This window comes from Halichoeres trimaculatus, unplaced genomic scaffold, assembly GCF_033239565.1.
Source record: "Halichoeres trimaculatus isolate MK-OKI-2021-1 unplaced genomic scaffold, fHalTri1.1 fHalTri1_scaffold_2, whole genome shotgun sequence".
Lineage (NCBI taxonomy): Eukaryota > Metazoa > Chordata > Actinopteri > Labriformes > Labridae > Halichoeres > Halichoeres trimaculatus.
This window is the reverse complement of record NW_027437180.1, coordinates 13,227,335-13,249,384: the sequence shown is the minus strand read 5'-3', so window position 1 is coordinate 13,249,384 and position 22,050 is coordinate 13,227,335. Positions and strand designations below refer to the sequence as shown.

The following is a 22,050-nucleotide window of genomic DNA, read 5'->3' as shown; positions in this document are numbered from 1 at the left end:
TGTGTGTGTGTGTGTGTGTGTGTGTGCGTGTGTGTGTGTGTGTGTGTGTGTGTGTGTGTGTGTGTGTGTGTGTGTGAGAGAGAGAGAGAGAGAGAGCTTGAGTTATCCGTAGAAGTGACGTAAAAAGCATTTCAAAGCGCGTAAAGCACAGAGCATTGTTGTCTGCTGGATGTGCTGGAGCCTGTCATACTTGATAATGTAGTGTTTATGTAAACAGAAATTGTATTCTAATATTCTTCTTATTTTTTTTAAAATTCCTTTATTGATATGACCCGGAGAGTTGTTTCATCACATGTCATTGTCAGCTCATTCATTCTATTTAAAAAGTCTGATAGTCCTCGTGTTTTCTTTTTTTTCTGTGGGAAAAGAAAGGATGTCAAATATTGTTTTCTCCTACATGTTTTTTTGCAGACCAATGAGGAAGACAAAACTTTAATCTGGGATGGTCCAATGAAAATTTGATTCAGCAAATTATTATGAATGTGTAATGATTTGGTTTTCATTAAACTGCTTATGGAAAAAGAAAAGTGATCAGAGCAGACATTTACAGTTCAATGTTTTACATATAAGTTTTATTTATTTCAGAGCAACAAATCCTGGACAATGCACTTGAGTTAAAACTTCCCTGATTATTTTCAAGTTTCTTTTTGACATGTTGTTTATGTAGATTAGACACTGGAAACACGAAAACAAGCACAGCCCTTGTGGAAACAAAAATAAGACATTTAACTGACACTCAATAGTTATGAGGGCTTTAAAGCTCCGTATAAAAGTAACTGCGCTATGATGTTAGGTTAAAGTGTTGTGATAAAGTATATAGACTACTTCCAGTCTCTTCAAATGATACAGTGCACCCGTAGTGTGCTTTATGGTTTTATTGTGATGTTATAGACTTTACTGTACAAGAGCACAGACAGAAAAGACGTCAGGATTTACAGTCACGTGGTTCAGGTAAATCACTGGATGCTGAAAAAAAAAAGATGTGGAGTGCACCAGTCTGACACGCTGATATCAAATTGCAACTTACAATTTATGCTTTTTTTTTTTTTTGCTGGAGCTGTATGAGGATGTTAATCTGTCATTACAGGTGAATGAGTTAAATGTGCACATGATTCAGGGGGAAAAAAGAGTGCAGTAGCTGCTGTATAATGAAGTCCAAAACGTATGTCCGCATGGTTACACTTTATGCGAGGGCAGTAGATCTTCAGTTTTACAAGACTAGGTTTGATTATTCAAAAAATACACATTAACATTATGATAAGTGAATTTGAGTTGTCATTTGTGAAAAAAAAAACTGTTTTAATGACGAATAACTGCGCATCAAAAAGTCACAAATGATAAAAACAAAGTCAGTTACAAAAGCTAACAGCTCTAATGTTTCGATTTCATTAGTTTACACTTTTTTTCATTGTGAATCTAGGTAATCTGGTCGCACTGGATGTCCCAATAATTGTTTAGGTGTAACGTCTGTATCGATGCGAAATACTTTGGCGCCATCTAGTGTTTTCATCACAGACTGACTTTAGATGCCAAACGTGCTGTGATACATTTCTTCATTTTGGTAAATCTTGTGCATTTCCTTTGTTGTTGTTAGTAATTTTTCCTTACAATTGGACTACGTGGTAATCTTAATGATGAATACGATCATCTGTGTAAACATAGGCATACTTTTAAAAAATATTTATTTTATTATTATTCTAGCACTTTATGACTGCTTTTGATAATTACAGTAAATAAAACAATAGAGAGCCACGTAATAAGCCTACATTTGTTGGGAGGTGAGAATAGCTGTTAAAAATCTGGTCACGCATGTAATTTAGGCCACTCACGGTTTGCTGTCAGTACAGTATTACATAACGTCATGTTCTCCTCCAGTGAGTGCATAGCGCCACCGTGAGGCCAAGACACAGAAGTGTCGGAGGAGCAGGGCTGGGCAGCGGGCTCAGAGGAGCAGCAGCACCGCTCTCAACCTCCTCACATCTGATGCTGATTGTCTGCAGAGCAGCTGGTGAGTGGCTCTAACCTTCCTCTGTGTGTTTGTGAGATGGACCGGCTCTGTTGTCTTGTGCTGCCTTCATAGCACCGAGGATGGAGACGTTAAAATGAGCATCGCTGGGTTTGCGACAAACCTAGCCTATACGTGTCGTCCATAACGGGAAAGACATGGCTGCATATCAGTGCACTGACTCCAAACCTGATTTAAATAACACGTGAAAGCTGTTATCGTAAATCTGTCTAAATTAGCCTCTGTGTGGCTCGGCAGTGAGGAAGGGTTTCTGAACGACAGGGATCAATAGGCTTCAGATGACAAGTCGGTAATAAACATACATAGCAGACACAACGTAGCTGTACATCAATAATGTATGTGTATAGTCTTTATTTATACCTTTATATTATCTTAACTGGATATTCTTGACCACAATGTTGTCATTGTGAATTGTTTCAATGATGAACGCTGGACTGAGACATGGCCTAACCGGGCTAATTTTCAGGCTCTGTCATTGGCCGACTATTCGCCCATCGGCTGCCTCCGCCTGTGAGTACACTTGATGTGTTTTCATTTGCAGAGATTTATATCAGAGAGTGGACGAAACCGTGTGTGGTCAAGCGTCTTAAAGGCAAATCTGGGCCACTAGAAGCCAGGCCAATAAAAAGGTTAACCCCTCCATATCCGCTTTGGGGGAAGAGAGGTTGGTTGTCAAGTCCCATTTGCATCTTGTTGATAAAACAGCAGTCTCAGATATGACAAAGTGTGCGTAATTAAATCCCACGTATTCACCTATGGCTCGTTCTGAGCGTGAGTCAGCAGGGCCTGTGTGCTGATGATGCTCCTGCAGGAGGGGGGACCGGCTGTTTGTCTGTGTGTGGAGAGAGCTGTTGTGTGCATGAGTATGGGAATCCTAAATACTGCAAGGAAAACATCCCAGACCATCATTTGAGAGGAGATGTAGGTTTTTGAGGAAAAGCAAAACGCCTCTGTTTATCTTCTCTGTCTGTTTCTCTGACTTCCTGCCTCTCCCTGGACTGAGTCTGCTTATTCATGTGTGTCTGACTCTCTACACAGCATCCAATTACATTAGCTGTCCTGATTATCTCTGTTGTTTGTGACCTGTTATTATAACCATTTTACTCTCATTTCCGTCTTCATCATTTTAATAACCAATCCTCCTCTTGTTTTTAAAGGTGTGGTACTGCGTTTGGTGACTCTGCTGATCAATTCAATTCTGGAGTTTAGTGGGATGCCTGGATTTCTGTGAACAGTTAGTATATTTTGTCCACTTGTAGCCTTTATTTAATGTTATTTGGTGAGTTAAAGGGAGTGAAAGGCATGTCAGTGTCCTCGGGTGATTCCTTAAATAGCTACTGAGCATATGACACACACACGCACACACACATCGCAGATGTTCAAGTGAAGCTTCTGTTATTATAAGCAGCAGCATGCCTCAGTCACACCTCTTAGCACTTAAATGATCTTTGTTATTTTGAGAATGATTCATAGAGAGACTCTTTGATATGAACATGCATAACTGATTATGATTTCTGTTCCCAGCAGGATGCATTAAAGGTCAAAGGTCAGCTCGTGAGGCAGAGATGAGTCTGACATCCTGGTTCCTGGTGAGCGCTGGGGGGACACGCCATCGTCTCCCCAGGGAGATGATCTTTGTGGGGCGGGATGACTGTGAGCTCATGCTGCAGGTACAGTACGATAACTCCTCCCTGAACTGTCAGACTTCTTACAGATGGATTATTATCTGATGCACTGAGGTTAACGTGGATTACAATGATTGACTGGATTTTCATCGTGTAGTCTCGCAGTGTGGACAAGCAGCACGCTGTCATCAACTATGAGCCAAATACAGACGAGCATAAAGTCAAAGACCTGGGCAGTTTGAATGGGGTGAGTGTTGACTGGAGCCACCTGTCTACTACTCTGTGTGAAGGGGTGGTACTGAATTAGGTACTTTTAAAGGTACCAACTGAATTCTGTCGCTCTGTTGTACCAAGTACCGATTCAGATAAAATCAAAAGGTGCCATGTTTGGGTTCCTAAACACAGAATTGCAGGGTTATATGTTGAAGAATAAGTATATAAATTTGAAAAACTTTGAGATTTTGTGATTAAAGTTTCAAAGGTCCCCATCCCTGTCTGTGTGCGTACTGCTTCATTAGATAAATGAAAAGTATGGATCATTGAAGGACAAAGTTAAGCTATTAGAAGTGCAACACAAATTTAAAGTTTTTCACAAGAAAGTTTTAAGAACTTATTTCTACAGGGCTTTATATTTTTGATATGTGTTTGTTTTCCTATAAACCACTTATCTTAGTTTGAGTGTTGATGAAGTAAACATGGTTTAAGACATCGAAGTTCATTGGAAAGCCATTCAAGGTCTGAATATAAAACTAGTCCGTCAGGGAAGATGAGACCATGGTACAATAAGGCATCTCATAACAAACTTTGTGAAATAAACACTTTTTTAGTTTGTTACCAAGAAAAAAACAAAAGTAATAATAGTTTTGAGCTGTTTTAAATTAATTAACTGAACCTTGGTAGCATTTTGCAATTTATTGAGAATGTACACTTTTTCAGCCCTGCTGCACATACATATAATTCGGGCCCTTTTTGCTCTAAATTTGTACTGATTTTATCTCTTTAAATTCCCACCTTTCCAAAAAAAAAGCAAGAATCCTGTATTGTATGTAAGTAGAGCAAGAATGGGATGGTTCTTAAAACACTGAAGCCCAGTTTATCAAGAAACAGCACAAAGACAACATGTCAAACTTTGAATCTGGCTCATCAAATTGCTGTTGGAAGTTGTAAAAAAAATCCATTATAATCCTGTTTTATTCATGGATAATACATCTTTATTGTCATCAGAAAAAGATGTGTGCCAGAAACTCTAAGTAAACAAAAAACTTATCAAAAACATGAATCAGTTACATTGTCAACAGACTGAAATTAAAAGTGATTCCTTTTTAATACTCAGAAAAGTAAGCAAGACCAGCTGTGTCAGAGTCATGTATTTCACTTGTCTTTTATTGATGCCTGTACCTACTGTGAGGGCAAAGGTCTCAGACCAGATAATAAACTAGATATCACAGAGGTAAGAGGGATCACTTTGTCCACAGGAGGCGCTAAAACTGATGCACACAGAAAGTTTTTCACAGGAGCTTTAACTACATCTGACAAACACTCTGACCATGATTATGCTTTAAACTATTTTTAATTTGTTGTTTTCAGAACTATTTTCCACAGTTTTATAATCACTCTCTACCTACTTTCACAGACATTTGTCAACGATGTCAGAATACAGGAGCAAATCTACGTCACACTGAAAACTGACGACAAACTCAGGTTTGGGTACGATATCCTTTGAGCGTTGTCTTTTCTCTGTCAAACCATTTGACACACAGCACAAGGTCAGTGTCCACGGTCAGAACTGTAACTTCATCTGGTCTTGAATGGCTGTGTATGCTTGCTGTGCTCTGCCTGATGCATAATAGATGAGGCGATCAGTGACTGTTTCAAACCCTGCAAAGACTTTAACCTTAACCTGCCTCACATACCAACCTGTTCACTGTGGTCCGAGGAGAGCTGCATATTCCAGAGGAGGCCCTGAAGGTGAGACTCTATGATATGTATGTATCTACTGCAGGCAGGGCTCATGCGTTCTTTTGTGGATTAAATACTGCATACCAGCAAGAAACAATACAGCCAGAAAGTTGTTGTATTTCTTCATCGGTGTCTTACAAGCCTAAGAGAGGGGAATTGAAGTCAAAGTGTGAGAAAAAAATCTGCTGAAGTGGGCAAAATGCTACTTTTGGAGATTGATGAATCTGCTGTTTCATCACAGCAAACTGCGCAGGTAGCAGCAAAAAGGGAGAGGATCTCATCTTAATGAGGGAGCTAAAAGTTCAGCCGTGATATTCCAAAAGTTCCTTCAATTATACGCTCTGACAAAAGTAGAAAAAGAAAGAACTTCTGTAACGAGTGAATGTTTAATTAAAAACTGGCAGCCCTTTTAAAGATTTAGCTGCATTTTACGCTCATGTTTTGCCCCCATCCCCCTAAACTCTTCTCATTTGTCCCATCTGTCAGCATGAGAAATTCAGCAGCCAGCTCCAGCTGAGCCAAAAGAAACCTCCAGAGGGGCAACCACCGAAATCTGAGGTGAAACCCTCTGAGGCTGCAGCAGCCCCGGTGTGTGAGGCAGCCAAGCCATCTGAGGCCAGCCGGGTGGAGGATAAGTCTGCAGGTAAGAGGCTCATGGAAGAGTTTTAGCGGCGAAACAGTCACTCAATAACCTGTAAACTCATAAGAGTCACTCTTATTTTATATCGTTTGTATCTTCATTATTTGGAGCATTTGAGATTTGTCTTCATGTTAATACTAGTGATACAACAGCAATGGGTAACACTTTACTTTAGAAGTCCGCAAATTTCATCCCACTTAGGTAATAATTAGACAAAGTTTTTTCTTATTTCTTTGAAACTACCCCTGAAATTTCATGAGAATTTGGTGAAAATTAGCACATAACTTCTGGCCAGATTGTGTTTTGCAGTGCGCCTGTACTCCCAGTGTCTATCACAATCATGTAAGGTCAATTTACAACACCACCCTTGGTGAATATCACATCTGAAGCCTTCAGTTGTATCATGTGAAACATTATAGGCGTAATCAGAAAGGTTTATCGTTTTACATGTGATCTCAATTATGCATATCAACAAACTGGATACTAAAGAACTTTGTGAAATTAAATAACAAATATCAAACTATCAACTGCTAATTGGGAAATTGAATTATTCACTTAACATTTCAAAGGTAATTATCAGAGGAAACAATGAACCTAACTTCTGTATTCAAGAACTAATTATCTGTTTATCACCTGCTTCTCTGGAAATAGCAGAAACGTTAGGATACTTCTAAAGACATTTTGTGATTTAATTTTAAAATAAATCATTTGCTAATCGTCACCCTCTTACCTTGCAATTTGGGGTAGATTTCAAAGAAACTGGGAAAAAAACAGTATCCTACCAATTGTGACTTGCAACTATAAATTTGGACATTATTTGAAAGAAGTAATGTGCTAATTTCAAAGAAATAAGAAAAAACTTTGTCTTATTAATACCTGAATGTGATGAAATTTGCGGACCTATAAAGTCTTACAAGTGTTAGAATCAACCTAAACCTAAAAAAAGATTTGCATAAAGTTGGAATGAAGTGTATGTTTTGTAAATCAATGTTGATTATTTATATTCATTAACTACTCGTGTTTATCTTAGGGAGTTGAAACTTAGCTTACTTATTGTGGTTGAGCAAGTGTACAAGTACTGTGGCAAACATGAGTGAACAGATAATCTGATGAGTATCTTCACTTAATCTGTTCCAAGTTTTGTAATTTTGGTAAATGCAGCCTTGCAATTTCTGTTGAATACTGCATTTGAAAAAAATAAATATGAAGTAAGTGAAAATGTGAAATAATCTACCCTCATTTCACATGAACTAAAAAGTTTGGAGCATGTTTATATTTTCATGTTGAGTGAAGGCTTTGAGATAAATAACATATCTTAATGTTTCTTTTTTTGATAATTTAGTCATTTTGAATTAAAACAAATGAAAAAAGAAAGTGGTGATGTTCTGGTTTTTGTAATAAGCTAATATGTACTGACTGAAGGGATGTTTTTTTTGTCAGCAGACTTGGCAGTGCTGCACAGAGGTACACCTCTCTATGGCCAACCTGCCTGGTGGGGAGATGGAGAGGCTGATGATCAGCAGCCTGGGAGGCCAGAGGAGAAAAGCTCAGAACGCAAGCGAGAAAAAGCTGAAATAGGTATTCATTAAACTGTGTTTGCGTTAAAAAAGTGTGTTGTGTTTATTGAAAGATCTCTACTTTTGCAACTAGTGCTTTTTTCAGATCAGTTTACTCCTAAAACCTGTCTGAGTACTTACCTCACATAAATAAGGCTGAGTGATTCAACATGCATGTTTGCTTTTATTCTGACAGACACCAAGAAAAATACAGACATCCCAAAATCAGCCCCACAAACAGCCTCGACCCAGGAGCCCAGCTACTTTGAGATCCCAACCAAGGACACTCCATCAGCAGGTAAAGAGAGCAGTGAAGCCCCGTCTCGAGAGCAGGAAGCTGGTGGCTCAACAGAACCCGTCCATGGCCACGCCTCCTTCACCATCGAGTTCGACCCCGGAGCGTCCGGTAAAGTGACGGTTAAAGACCGAGTGGCAAAGGTGGGACCAGAAACCCGGCCACGTCCGAAAAGACCTGTTGGTGAGGAGCTGAGCCCTCTTCAGACAGCCATGGTAGCAGCAGAGGTCAAAGTGGCCGACTGGCTGGCTCAGAATGAGCTTCCTTTGGCTCTGAAAGAAACAGCTGCAGAGGAGGATGGGGAGAGTGTGAAGAGTGATGTACCTGTACAGCTCAGAAGTCTTAAAGGTGTGTGTGCTGTATGTGGTTTCCTAATTCAGCCCAGGCTTTTTGCACGCTCCCTTGTCTTTACATTCTGACTCATTAATTCTGCTCTGCCAATCCCATGCCAGGCAGCAAACACGAAGACGGTACCCAGAGTGACTCAGAGAACGCGCTTGGAGAGCAGCGTAGGGCTGCAGCCCTGGAGGAGCGCTCATGGGGGCTTTGGGGCGGTGCGGGGATGAAGATCAGAGAGGGTCGAGCTAATGTTCCTGAGGGGCTCTTTGCAGAGGAGGACAGTCCTGCACGCCGTCGCAAGTCTTCCACCTCCAAAGCGGCGAGTGGATTTGCTGAGCGACGACGTGGCTCAGGAGCACAACAGGAGAGTGGCCGAGAGGAGGGCTACCACCATGGAGATGATTACAGTGACAGAGCCACCTACACTATTGAACTAGAGAATGGAGATAATGAAGAAGAAGAGGCCCGGAAAATGATCGACAAGGTTAGGAAGAAGAAAATTGTAAGAAAGACTCTTTCCTTCACCTAGTTAACTTCTGATAACATCATAAATGCATTTTTTTATACGATATGCTTGTTCAACCTGGCACGTGTTTGTTGCAGGTGTTTGGTGTTGATGAGCAGGAGGCTGTGTGCGTGTCCCGTGTGGGGGGAGCCGACCAACGAGAGAGGCTTGCCTCTCAGAGGTCAGGTACCAGAGAGAGAGGGAAGCCAGGGCGCTTGGAAACAGAGGTACAAGAATGAGGACATTTCAACTCAAATAAAAATAACTGTGTTGAGATCAACAATCTGAAATGTGAATTAAATTGTTTGTATTTGTAAATAAAACCTATGATAAGAATTTTTAACCAGTTGGAAAACAGACTTGATTTAATACAAATTCCTATGTTGATCTACCAGATCCATATGCTGCAGGATGCATGTATCTCTGAAATCTTTAAAAAGTTTCTGAAGATGGAGTAAGTCAGTTTGTTCAAAGATAAAAGAGTGAATGCCACTGTCAGCTAAATCCATCCAAAGCTGAGCTCATTGTTCTTCCAGCTTGTCCCTCAGTTTAACCACAGATCAGTGTCCTGCTTGATTCCAATCAACTTGTGCCACAAACTCTCAGAAACCTGGTTGTCATGAATGATGACCAGCTGACCTTCATGTGGCCTCAATTGCTTGATCTTGTCGATATGCTCTCTGTAACATCAGGAGGATCAGACCCTACCTGACACAACAGGCCACGCAGCTTCTGGTACAGGCCCTTATGATATCACACATCGAATACTGAAACTGCCCCCTAGCAGGCCTCCCTGTGTGTACATTTGAATCTCTGCAGATTACCCAGAATGCAGCAGCATGTCTGGTCTTTAACCAGCCCAAAACAGCACGTCAGCCCGCTGTTGATCTCTCTTCACTGGCTTCAAGTGGCAGCTCCAATGACATTCAAAGCTCTTCTTCTGGCTTACATAACATTGACAAAAACAGCTCCTTCCTACATGGGGTCTCTCATCCAGGTTTCCACTCCCTCTGGCCCACTACACTCTGCTTGTGAAACACGCCTAGTGCTCCCAGCCCAACGCGGCTCTAAATCACTAGCCAGACTCTTCTCCTCTGTTGTTTCCAAATGGTGGAATGAATTACCCAACTCTATACAATCTGCAGAGTCTCTTTCTACTTTAAGAGATGTCTGAAGACTGATCTGTTCAGGGAACACTTAGACCCTCAATCTGACCCTTCTCCTCTTTGTCCTCAGGGGCAGAATGAGTCAGAAGGTCTCAGACCCAGCTATTAGTGAATTTTCAGCACTAACTACTGAATGTTGTTGAAGGTTGAAGTACATTGTTGCAGCAATTAATTGTGGTTAGTTGGCTAGATTGTTCTACATTATTTAAAAATAAAAAAATTCTTCATTTAATGGCAGCACCTGCAGCCAAATAACTTGTTGCACTTTTGTCGCACAAACTAGGTTTTTTCCTTCTTCTTGCTTGTGTTGTACGTTCTAAATGACACAGTAGAAATGAGGTACATTTACTTTGTAATAATGCACCAGAAAAAGTCAAGGACAAGATGAGTAATGAGTCAAGAGCTGCCAAAAGTAATGTGATAAACCTCCTAGCATTTGCTTTAGTTATCTTGAAAAGAATCATCTAATTCTATAACTTCACCGTATATCTTTCATGTTGTCTCTGTGCAGGTACTTCCTGAAGAGCTGATGGTCGGGGGTCCACGTTGGGTCTCTCAGTGGGCTACTCTGGCAGCCAGTCACATTAGGACAGACCCCGAGGGATCAGGAGGAGAGAGTCACATCATGGTTGTAGAGGACAGAGGTACTAGAAAACATCAAAGTTTATTGATCTCATACATTGATCATCAACTTTTTCACAATGTTTTGTAATTTAAAGCAAAAAAAAAAGGTTGCTGGAAAAAGGTCTATGACCGTAATGTCACTTTAAATTTCTTTAATATGGAAGTTTGCAAGAATTTTTCTTCAACTACTTTTGATTTAATTGCCTCAGTCCAAGGCCTCTGCTAGAGAAGTAGATGAGCAAAGACTTTTGTATTTTGAGGATTTAACATTTTTTGGATCTCATTTTTTTAGGATACCTGCAACTTCACCATCAGCTAACTGGGATTTTTCAATCTAGTAGACAAGCTCCCAAAGCTCTAGAAATTGTCCTAAAGAGTTATGGAAAAGGCCATGAGGCATCTGTCTATTATTCTTTGATGATTCAGGGTTTAATGGGGCCCTCTTAGCTCTTAAAGGAGGACATGGGAAGGATATCTGAACCTGACATTGAAGCTATGGGATAGGATTTGCAAGAATGCTGGAAGAAGTGTCGAGGCATGCAAGGGTCTGGTTGTTTGGATTAGGATTAGCAGACACATTAAGATGCTGGAAACAATGCAAATCTGTGGTCAGATGGTCCTGGCTTGTTTGTTTCGGATGACAGCAGCCTTAATGGAAGAGGGTAAACACACTACAGGTGGGGTCTTGTTATCATAGGCTTCTTTTATTTTACTCTATTATTACTATATTTCTTGAAATAATGTTCACAGATTCTACTCACCCACTTTGTTATAATTATACAATTATCCATTGTTGATCCTTATACCATCAACAAACTATCGTTTCCCAGTTGCTGCTCCAGACCATAGAACAGGTTCTACTATCATGCCAGTGATAGAAATCCTATTTATAGAATAGAATAGAATAGAATAGAATAGAATAGAATAGAATAGAATAGAATAGAAAATACTTTATTTATCCCCGAGGGGAAATTCAGGAGTCACAGCAGGATTTAAGAAAACAAAAGTAAGAAAGTGTATAGAAAGTGCAAAAAGGTCCACAAGAAATTAGATGACGACATCCCGTCCACCACTCGTCCACCACTCTCCAGCCCAGCCAGTCTCCACCTCCACAGGGTCCAGGACTGAGCCTTCCCAGCAGTCTGTTCAGTATCTGTCTCCTGGATCCTGTCTGCCCACAGCAGACCACAGCGAAGCTCCTCCAATGTGGCGTTGGCGTCCGATGTCAGCTCCGTCAGCCACACCCGTGAACAGCACGATGCCACTGGGTTAGCACTCGTCCATCCCACCGGAGATAGATCCCACGTTCCCAACAACGATGGATGGAAGAACAGGTCCACGTCGTCACCTCCCAGCTCACATCTGAGAACCAGCACGTTGTCCTCACCTCCTCCTCCTCACCTTGAGGGAAATCATCAAGCCTTACACCAGTTAGCATTGACATGCTACAGGCTGCTAACAGCTTATTTCACATGTAAACAATGCAGCCATGGTTACATGTAGGATCTCCAGACAAACACAGGAGAAAGAGTAGTAAAAAATATCACTGAAGCCACAAAAAGTTTGGTGTCCGTGACCAACAATGAACCATACAAAATAATGATCCACTCCAAATACAAAAATGACGAAAAAGAGACAAAAAAAATTACAAGAAACGGACAAAGAAGAGAGAGCTGCTGCAACAGGCAGCTACTTGGGCAGCGCCTAGCAACGAAAAAGTTTGTGCCAAAAAAATTAATGCCAAAACATCTTTCTCTTTCTGTCTCTTCTTTCAGCTGAAGTGAGTGAGTCCAGCCAGTCAGCCTCTTTTGCCTCATCCGGCTATGCAGAGCGCAAGAGGAGAACCCTGCCCCAACTACCCAGTGAGGAGATGGTCTTAGGAAGGAGGACTCCTGGCTCAGGCCTGAGGACAGATCTTGGGGAGAAACAGGACACAGAGCTGCAGGAGAAGGAGAGCCAGGAGGAGAAGCTAGTCAAGAAGAACAGGCCCAGTCATGGAGGTGTGGGCAGCCATAGTGGCAGTCCCAGTCGATCCTCACCATCCAAGTCTCAGGACAGTGGAGGAGGAAAAGCAAGCCAGCCAGGTGCAGTGACCAAGCTTCCCCCTCGTCCACTCACCAGTGGAGAGAAAAGAGTGGAGGAGGCACGCAGGAGGAAAAAGGAAGAGGAGAAGGCCAGGGAGAGTACTGGGAAACCATTGTTGAGGCAGGAGAGTTTCACTGTGGAGAAGCCAAGCGCCAACGTCCCCATAGAGCTCATTCCTCGTATTGATGGGCTCAAACACAGCAGAACTCAAAGTAAAGAGACCACCATTGACAGCACAACTCTGCAGAAAGACTCAGAGGCTGTAGCAGCCTTTTTAGAGACAACTGTATCAGAGGGGGATCCTCCAAGTCAGTCCATAGAGGGCTCCATGTCGCCTGAGTCAGACGTGGACACAACGAGCACAGTAAGCCAGGCTGAGGGCGCAAGAAAAGTGGTCCAGAAACGCCGGACGCTGGCAGGGCAGCAGAAGGAGAGAACAGTCGTGTGTTCCACCGGCAAAGGCCCCGCCGGCACCAGAGAGACACAGGACAAGAGAACCAAGACCAGGACATCTGGTCCCCCACAGCAGAGCCGCCCCTGGACTTCCCTGGACCTCACAGATGATGACGTTAACTCCAACTCACTCCTCTCTGACTCCCAACCCACATCTGCACAGGAGTCGAGAAGCTCCCACACCAGAGGACAGACCGGGAGCACCACAGTTGGGGCCAGCACTAAGTCTAGTAGGGCCAAAATCACCCAGCCTGCAGCCTCTTCCACCAGTAAAACCGCCAGCGTTCCCAAACCCAGGCCCACCAGAGCGTCTCTCCTGAGGCGAGCCCGGCTTGGGGACTCGTCAGATACTGAACCTGCTGATCTTGACCGGATGTCAGTAGCTTCTGAAGCCTCTACTGCGAGCTCCGCATCCAGGACAGGGATGGTCAAAAGAGGAATGTCGAGGATAGAAGCGCTGGCACAACCGAGGAGGCCAAGGGTGGGATCCCCGTCAGCTCAGAGTGACTCTGAGGCCACTGTGACAAGACACAGGGGTCTGGGGGCCCGGAGTGTTGCCGGTGATTATGCCATCAGACAAGGACTGAGAGGGTCTAATGTCAGCTCAGTGTCTGGACCCAGAGCCAGGGCGAATAGCGCCTCCAAGCTGCCAGACAAGAGTAAAGGCACTTCTACCTATGGGCATGCTACACCTGCATGTAAGTAGTTTTTCTTGGGTTCAACTATTTCCTCTAGTGTAATTTGAAAGTGGAAGTATTTTTTGTGTTAAATACATCCAAATCTGTAACATTATTAATAACAATTATGCTAATATAGGACTTACATTGGTGGAGTTGCCAGGAAATTTCTCTTTATGAGTCTAGTGTTGTCTTTAATATCGTTCCACTGTCCCAAACTGTCCCAAACTGTCCCATAGTATCAAGTAAACCAATCTTCAAATCATTCCAAGCACCATCCAAACCTGACTTCTTGTTTTTTTTAACCCCAGCCGGCACTCGATGGCGCCGTGTGCCTGTCGAGTACGCCTCCACCTCTGAGGACGAGTACGGCTCCAACCGTCACTTATCCAAGCAAGGTCAGACACGTCCATTTCCTTCCACGCGGGTAGCTCAGCTCGGAGGTTCAGCCCCAGCGACTCCTAACCCTGCAGGCCTGGCAGCTCTGAAGCAGCATTCAAGAGAACAAGAGGAGTACATGAGAGACTGGACTGCTCACAGTGAGGAAATAGCCAGGTACGTAGGTGAGAGGTACTTAAGCGCAGTGATGATAGTATTCAGACTTCCTCTCCTGCTAAGAGATGCATAGTTTTTTATTTGATCAGTCATGATGGCTTTTATCAAATAAATTGAAGCCCTTTACAAGACTCAGAAGAATGGCTTTAGAAAGCTAAATGTTGATTTATATTTTGTTTGTGCTAGGATAAGCCAAGACCTAGCCAAAGACCTCGCCATGCTGGCCAGAGAAATTCATGATGTGGCCGGAGAGATCGATTCTGTCAGCCCTGCAGCCACGGACCCTGGAGCCCTGGTAGTCAACACTAGTCTCAACAAAAACACACTCTGTTTGGTTTTTCTGCTTTCAACGAGTACTAAATAACAAGATTCTGCACCATTGTTCATTTTTTCCCTGATTCAACTTGTTCTACATAAAAAACAAGTCTTAGGAAATTCAAAATTTTCAAGGGTTCACCCAGCAAGGATCGGATGGTATAATATATCCTGTGCACACCTCTATGTAAATTCTCTTAAAGCTGGAGGAGCGTGTTTTCGATGACAGCTTGGACCTTGGTGGCTCTGCAGAGAACAACAGCATGGGAACCAACGGGAGGTCTGTGGAGCTTCGACCTCGTGGCTCTGGCGGACAGAGCTCGCGCTCGATCCGTAGACAGACATGGAATAGAGATGATGTGAGTGATGTTTTAATATAAAAATGTTTCTCTGGCCATAAAATGTACACAGAGTGAACTGACATTTAATTTTATTTTATTTTATTTTATCTTTTCTCCTTTCTCTTCTTTTTTAAGAGGTGAGGGTGTATTTTTTTTTTGTGGGTCATCCCCATAACTCAGGTACAAGTTAAGACAACTGCTGTGAACTGGGGATGCTTTGCTAACTGAACTGTTTGTTGCAATTTATATGGCACTTAAGTAGTGTGACAACATGCAGACTATGTTTCCTCCCTCCTCTGTGTGATCAATTAATGGTGCAGCATCTGTTTATGTCACAAAAATTCCACTAGAGGGAGCTCTCTACAGACTTTACAGTCTTCTGTTACATTATTTCTTATTAATAGTTGATCAGAACTTCTCAATGAGTTAATGATGATTTTTTTGTTCATGCATAAATGTGTAAATGTTTTGAGATCCAGCAATAATGTGCCTGAATTTTGCAATATTAGTGAAAAAGATGTTGTTTTTCATCTCTCAGGGAGTGCTGGACAGTTTACTAATAGCATCTGTGACTCAACTGTCCACAAAGATTCGTCAATCTGTTGACAAAACAACCTGCAAAATCAGGTACGCCCATATGCTGATTGGGAAGTTGATCCTGTAAAGTAAAATCAATACCAAGAGAATTTCAAATACAGGACAGAATCTCTTTTTCTACCTTACTGCATGAATGAACTACAATTTATTCACAACCAATGCCTCTATGACTAAGAAAACATTTTTTCTTTTTTTCACCAACTCTGCCTTCAGGATCCTTTTCAAGGATAAAGGAGTGAAGTGGGATGAGATTGAGAGCAAACTGCAAGCAGAGCACGACTCCTTACTTCTCAAGAGCACCAACAAGGTGACTAACCAGTACACTTATTAATCTACTGCTGAAGGACATGAAGCAGATCAGATAATATTTTCCTCAATGCTCTGGAAAATGTTTAACTGGCAAGCAGTGGTTGAAAACTTTATGACAGTTTATCTTCACTACAACTCATTGATATAACCTTAACCTTGTTTAGACATCTGGCTCTAAAACTAAAATATGTACAGATTTCCTCCTTCCAAAAATGCACTAGAAACTGTGGCTGGTAGTGCCGTACCACTTTAAAATCAGCCATGTCCCAACATAGACAAATACTTAAATACTAAAAGTTATTTTTTACCAGGTTTATCATGTTTGCTGACAGTGGCTCCCCTTAAACTGAAGATCATTTGGGGACAGAAGCTAGCTTGACACTGAAACTTTAGCGGTCGTATAAATGAAACAATATGGCAAAGTCAAAGGTTTTTGGCCTGTAAAAAAGGAGATTTTCCTTGCTGCTGAAAGTCCTGAGCTCATCTTGGATTGTTGGATGTTTGTAAGTAGCACTCTAGAAAGAACAGATCTAGTTCTGCTCTTTATCATGAAAGGTTCCCCTCAATAGCTTATTTATCCACATATATTATTACATCTATCCTAATCTATCATTTTTGTTACATTGTCTAACATTTGCAAAAACACAGTTAAAATGGTGTGAATAAAAACCTTTTGGTAGCAGTGAATGCATATTAAAAACAGCCGCACAGTTTTATGATAAAGCTTCAGACATGTTCATTGCTTCGGTGCTGGATGAGGATTTTGGCAGTCTACAGTCATAATGTTTGTATTTAGTTTGGTTTGAATTAAATAATTTTAAAAAAGTTATGGTGTTAAATTTACAACAGCTGCACTGAATGGATATTCTGCATATTAATGTGCTCATGTCTGTAACCACTTGTCTTCTCACTGACTGAGAAAAATGCCATCAGGTGTAAAATCAACTTTGTTTCTTCTGTACACTCCAACCATAGGTAGAAGAGATCATTTCTGAGATGCTTCAGTCAGACAAATAAATGAACTGTCGATGGCCAGAGGAGACTAAATATGAATATTTTGATTAAAAAGGACTTATGAGCTTGTGTTTGGGAGTGCAAAAAGTTAAGACGCCTCAAAACTTCATTGGAGTCATAAATTCTGACTCTAAACTAGCCTGACCCCACAAACACCCTGGAGAGAAATGATATATATCCCACACACAGTCGCAGAGCTCATAAAGCATCACTGAGTGTACAAGGCTCTGCTCCAAATGTGCTCCTGCTGTTTTTCAGAAATGTACTGGGCTGATTTATCCGCTGTTTGAACTTCAATTGCTTAATCAACATCCTCAACAGTTTCTTCTTTTTTTATGTTTGCAGGAGATTTCAACCATCCTTCAAGACCTGAGGAGAGTGGAAAGACAACTGCTAGGTATGAGTGTGATGCATTCATTTACTATCAGTGAACACAAAATTAGAAGCCCCCCTGTTCTTGTCCAGAGATGTGTGAACTTGGATGATACTTATTTCTGAATGTTTATTTGTCAGTAATCGACATGATGGTGGACCCAGACGGCACCCTGGATGCCCTGTCCACTATGGGTATCACCAGCCCAGGGACTGACCAAAAGATCACCCCAAGAGTGTCATCGTTGCACCCTGGATCTGGAGCGACCAGGCCTGAAGTGTCGGCTACTGAACCTTGTGGACCTTCAGAACGTGCCGAGGGAGAGACAGACCCAGGGCCCAAACAAAGCTCTAGGTCCTAGAACTGGTACACAAAGGACCTATCTCAGAAAGAAGTCTTTGATGGACATGCTTGATCTCTCAGAACAGACGTTTTCTGCTGTATGTTTCTGAACGATGAGCGAGAACCAAGTTTGTTGAGGGGCAAAGCCTGACTGCCCGGACCGTGTTTGGACTCTGTAATTAGCCATCACTACCAAAAAGCAGCTCTTAAAATGTGAGACATACAAAATGAAAGCATTAATATATTAATTTGTGGGCAAATGCAAAAGGTATGACATTATATACAGTTACCTTCTTGTGTTTTTGTGTTCCCTCTTTCATCCATTATGCTTGAAACCTTTTGACAGAAGAATGGAAGTGTAGGCTGAGTGTTAATTGACAAAAACTAACTCTCATAAATCCTGCTAAGAATCTCTTATCTGTTTCCTCTTTGATCTGCATATCTTTGACTTTTACACAGAATGAGGTCTTGCCATTAAAGTACAAGCCCTATAACCACTTTTGGAGCTTGTCCAACTAAAGGCAGAACTCAAACTTGAAAGGTGCAATGGTGTCAAAAAGGACTCTGCAGAGGCATAAAGAAGCAAAGTGTTCCTCCAGCTTGCCATTGAATTATTATTGAAAAATGAAATATATTTGTTGGCCTGTTGTCAGTACCGTTTCCGAATCTGTCTCAGTGATGAGTTTCTATCAGAAAAGAGTTATTGCTGGTTTTCTTGGTAAGAGACTGAGTATGTACAGTAAAACTGTTTATAATGGTGAAATTATGAAGCCCCGCCCATGCCTTTTTTTCTTGTTGCGATATCCTTTGTGATCCAAACAAAGAACATTTGTGAATATAGAAATTTTGAAATCAAATGTAGCTCCCACAAAGGTTTTCCTCTTCCAAATGTATTTTGTCACAAGTGCCCTAACAATCAAACAATCACAACAGCCAGAGAAAAGACATGTAACAGTGTTTAGGAGACGATGAGGTAAAGGTGGTGTTTGTTTTTGCACATTAAAGCTTGTTAATGTAACAATTCATCTCTAAGGGACCAGGACAGTTACATCCCCATATGATGCTCCTTATCACGTCGATGTCCTCCACCAAAAACCAAGCAGGGTGACAGCCAGCTGCCCGTGGACAAACAGTTTGTCAGTTTTCTGATCACAAACCTGATGTTGTGTTTGAACCAGCAAAGACAGGGGCTACCTCTGAGTCCTGCAGCTGCATTTTACCACGAATGACAGAAAGCAAGGAGTGGAAGGTGTGATTACTGTAAGTGTCCAATGTCTTGCCTCATACCGATGTTTACATATGAATGTAACCTGATCAGAACTGTTGAACAAACTTTAGCCAAAACAACTTTAATAAAGGTTCAAAACTGCATTTTGTGCTCAGCACATACAATACTTGGTTTTTAATTCAGTTTGAGCATTTGAAGAACTTTTGTTTGGATGTTTTGTATGGAGTTTTTTTTTCTTCTTTTTAATGATGTTAGGTTAAATATTAACCTTGCAATACCTGTGTACTGTTTGTCTCATTTCCAATAAAATGCATGATTATCATGAGCCATATTGATTATTTGACAAGGTGTTTGCTAGGGATATCCCGATATTACATTTTCACTTCCGTTACGATACTGATACTGCAGCATTGAGTATTGGCCGATACCGATATTAATCCGATACGTTATCAGCATGAAACATGCATACTTTTATTACTTATTTTGTAGTATGTCTGTCATGTCAGAAAAGGCTTGATTAAGTGATATTATTCAAACAAAGAACAGTAATCAGCAACAGTAGGTATGAGGAAAAACAGACCCATTTATCATTAACCAATGGGTAACAGAAATTTTAACGTCAAACATAAAAAATACTAGTAATTGAATAAAATAAAGAATAAATTAGAAGACCCAGAAAATAACCTAAATAAATCAAATAAAAACAGCAGGAGCAGAGTCTGGAATGGACTGTTTATAGCAGAGATTTTAGATGCATTCCGATACGATACCGATATTTTGTTTTTTTTTGCTGATATCGGACCAATATCCAATATTAACAATCGGACTGGGACACCTCTAGTGTTTGCTGCAGTGCCAAGTCATAGTCCTTCAGAATAAGTTTTTGGGTGTGGTGAAAAGATATATTACCAAATTGCTTTATTAAGTCACAGTTTTCAGATGCTGCTACTGTACCAATGTATACTCTCACTATTTAGAGGCTAATGATGACATAAACTCCACCCTTTGCATCATCAAGTTGTTGCTCAATCATCTGTTCTTTGAAAAAACACTTATAGGGTCATTTTACGTGATCATTACTTACAACAGAATCTTAATGTAGGCTTTGCTGAATCTACTTCTTTGACCGCTCATGATGCACTAATTCTCTTTTTATTATTTCAAAGCCTGGAATGGATGCTCTAATTTAAAGCTCTAACCCATCCCCCTACCAGTCTGGCCTCTCTTTTCCCCAATGCTGAGAGAGGCACACTCACCAAATGAGGTTTCCGAGGCCCCTCTGCCAGAGCCGCTGCACTCCTAATTGTATGTCTCCAGATATTCTGCTCTACTTCCTTAATCCTTAAAGCTGTGTCAGGGTTTTTCTCCCTTGCGACATTCAGTGCGGCTGCTGGTGCACATCAGCGCTTCTGCAGGTGTTCACCTAAGTGGGAACAGTTGGTTAAATTGTTCCAACTTAGTTTTATTGAGTTCAGGTTCCCTGTAGACTTAATTGCCCTCAACAGCACTGCTGGCATTTATGGCATATTAATAAAATATTCATATTATGAAGCTCATCTAACTCTGAGATGTCAGTCTGAACCTCCCTCAAATAAAAATGATGCGTTTGTCACTGTTAATGTATTAAAACATAACAGGACAACAGGATATTTGCCAGGTGATGCAGAGCATGCTCTCTATGAGCTCTTCAGTGTCATCAGCGCTGCCATTCATCATTTAGAGCCCGTGAAGCATCAGAGAAATGCTCTGCAGTGTGAGCACAGCATACTGGAGGATTTTGTTTATTCTGCAGCTCCTCATTGACAGACCGTCACTGCTTATGGGCACCGAGAAGGAGAATAACAGGAAAACGCAAAAATGCCGAGTCAGCGATTTGAGAGTTTACATCCACAATAAAGTATCGCAGAAGTAATGAAAAACCCTGTAAAGCATTTTAACTCCATCAAAAGTTAGCTTTATGGAGTTTTACTGTTGAAACAATGGAATACCATCCACCTCAATAAAAAACCAGGCTGCGTACAGACAAGGTTTTTATTCATTAACATAAAGCTTATTTACTATCTTTGCAGGAGTTTTACAATAAGATTGATGCAACTCAAGTAAAAAAGTGAAACTCTGAACATGTTTGAGCATTAGCGGTAGTTCTAACTTCCTTTAATTTTGGACAGAATGAAAGTCTTTGTTACAACATTTTATGACCTGCACCCACCTCTGGTCATTAAAATGTTTTCATGGGTCAAGGGTCAGGTCCACCTGAAAAGTATGACAGCAGAGATCAAGGTCAAATGTAGGCATTGCATCTCACCAATAAAGAAGAGGAGAAATCCAGAGGGGTGGTACTTGCCCTCCTTGAATCCTGATCAGCCAACACAGACAGTGCCCTACAATCCTAATGTATCTACGTTGAGTTAAAATAATCTATATCACATAGCTTTATTTGTCTTACAGTTTGTCTCACATTTATTTTGTTTTGTTAGTGCTTTCAGTTCAAACAAATTCTGTTTTTTTTTTTTTAACCCTGAAAGACTAAGGCTTAAAGATGAAAATATTGTTAACCTTTGATCAGGTAAGGGACTACAGTTGGTAGGTACTGTCAACAATCACTGCAAAATCAAACTTTTTTTTTTTTTTAAGTCACAAAATTTAAAAAAAAAAAAAAAAAAAAAAAAGTTTTCAAAGTGTTGAAATTTTACATTTTAATAAGTATCAATAAATATTGATTCAGTATTTCAGTAAGTATCCAACAGGGGCTAAAGGGGATAGTGAAGATGGTAAGAATAATCTTTGTCCCCTGATGATGTCAGAGCCCCAGTTTCACCCCCACAGTTTAAAAAGTCAGGACACACCCATACCTGAAATGAAAATGTCACCCAACACTTTTGTCATGTCAGCAAATGAAAAATCAAAACTTTGTCCCGTAGTAACATCCTGTCATCAATTGTTGACATGTAATGATCTTTTGAGGAAAACTGATTTATGTGTCAATGTCTCTTCAGTATGAAATCCAATGTTTACCCAGGTCTTAT

General features: G+C 41.0%; 1 protein-coding gene across 5 annotated transcripts; it reads left to right on the top strand.

Moving 5' to 3' along the window:
* Nucleotides 1-1,885: 1,885 nt before the first annotated feature.
* Nucleotides 1,886-19,330, top strand: cep170ab (centrosomal protein 170Ab). Of its 5 annotated transcripts, none has more exons than XM_074685231.1 (20): nucleotides 1,886-2,008; nucleotides 3,184-3,260; nucleotides 3,554-3,696; nucleotides 3,809-3,898; nucleotides 5,285-5,366; nucleotides 5,564-5,619; nucleotides 6,097-6,253; nucleotides 7,691-7,828; nucleotides 8,003-8,449; nucleotides 8,554-8,942; nucleotides 9,044-9,172; nucleotides 10,623-10,755; nucleotides 12,511-13,971; nucleotides 14,262-14,505; nucleotides 14,692-14,800; nucleotides 15,024-15,179; nucleotides 15,700-15,788; nucleotides 15,972-16,065; nucleotides 17,427-17,478; nucleotides 17,595-19,330. In XM_074685231.1, exons 3-20 carry the CDS (start codon nucleotides 3,592-3,594, stop codon nucleotides 17,813-17,815), a joined length of 4,152 nt encoding a protein of 1,383 aa, XP_074541332.1. In that variant the 5' UTR covers nucleotides 1,886-2,008; nucleotides 3,184-3,260; nucleotides 3,554-3,591; the 3' UTR covers nucleotides 17,816-19,330. The 5 variants fall into 5 exon arrangements, with proteins under 5 accessions (XP_074541332.1, XP_074541359.1, XP_074541341.1 ...); XM_074685258.1 differs by having other exon boundaries at nucleotides 3,551-3,696; nucleotides 7,694-7,828; nucleotides 8,554-8,924; XM_074685240.1 differs by having other exon boundaries at nucleotides 3,551-3,696; nucleotides 7,694-7,828.
* The last annotated feature ends 2,720 nt before the right edge of the window (nucleotides 19,331-22,050 follow it).

Coding starts and splice junctions, on each gene's coding strand:
- cep170ab (XM_074685231.1), top strand. CDS start 3,592: ATGAGTCTGACATCCTGGTTCCTGGTGAGCGCTGGGGGGACACGCCAT. Junction 10,756..12,510: donor CATGGTTGTAGAGGACAGAG/GTACTAGAAAAC, acceptor CTCTTCTTTCAG/CTGAAGTGAGTGAGTCCAGC. Junction 13,972..14,261: donor TGGGCATGCTACACCTGCAT/GTAAGTAGTTTT, acceptor TTTTAACCCCAG/CCGGCACTCGATGGCGCCGT.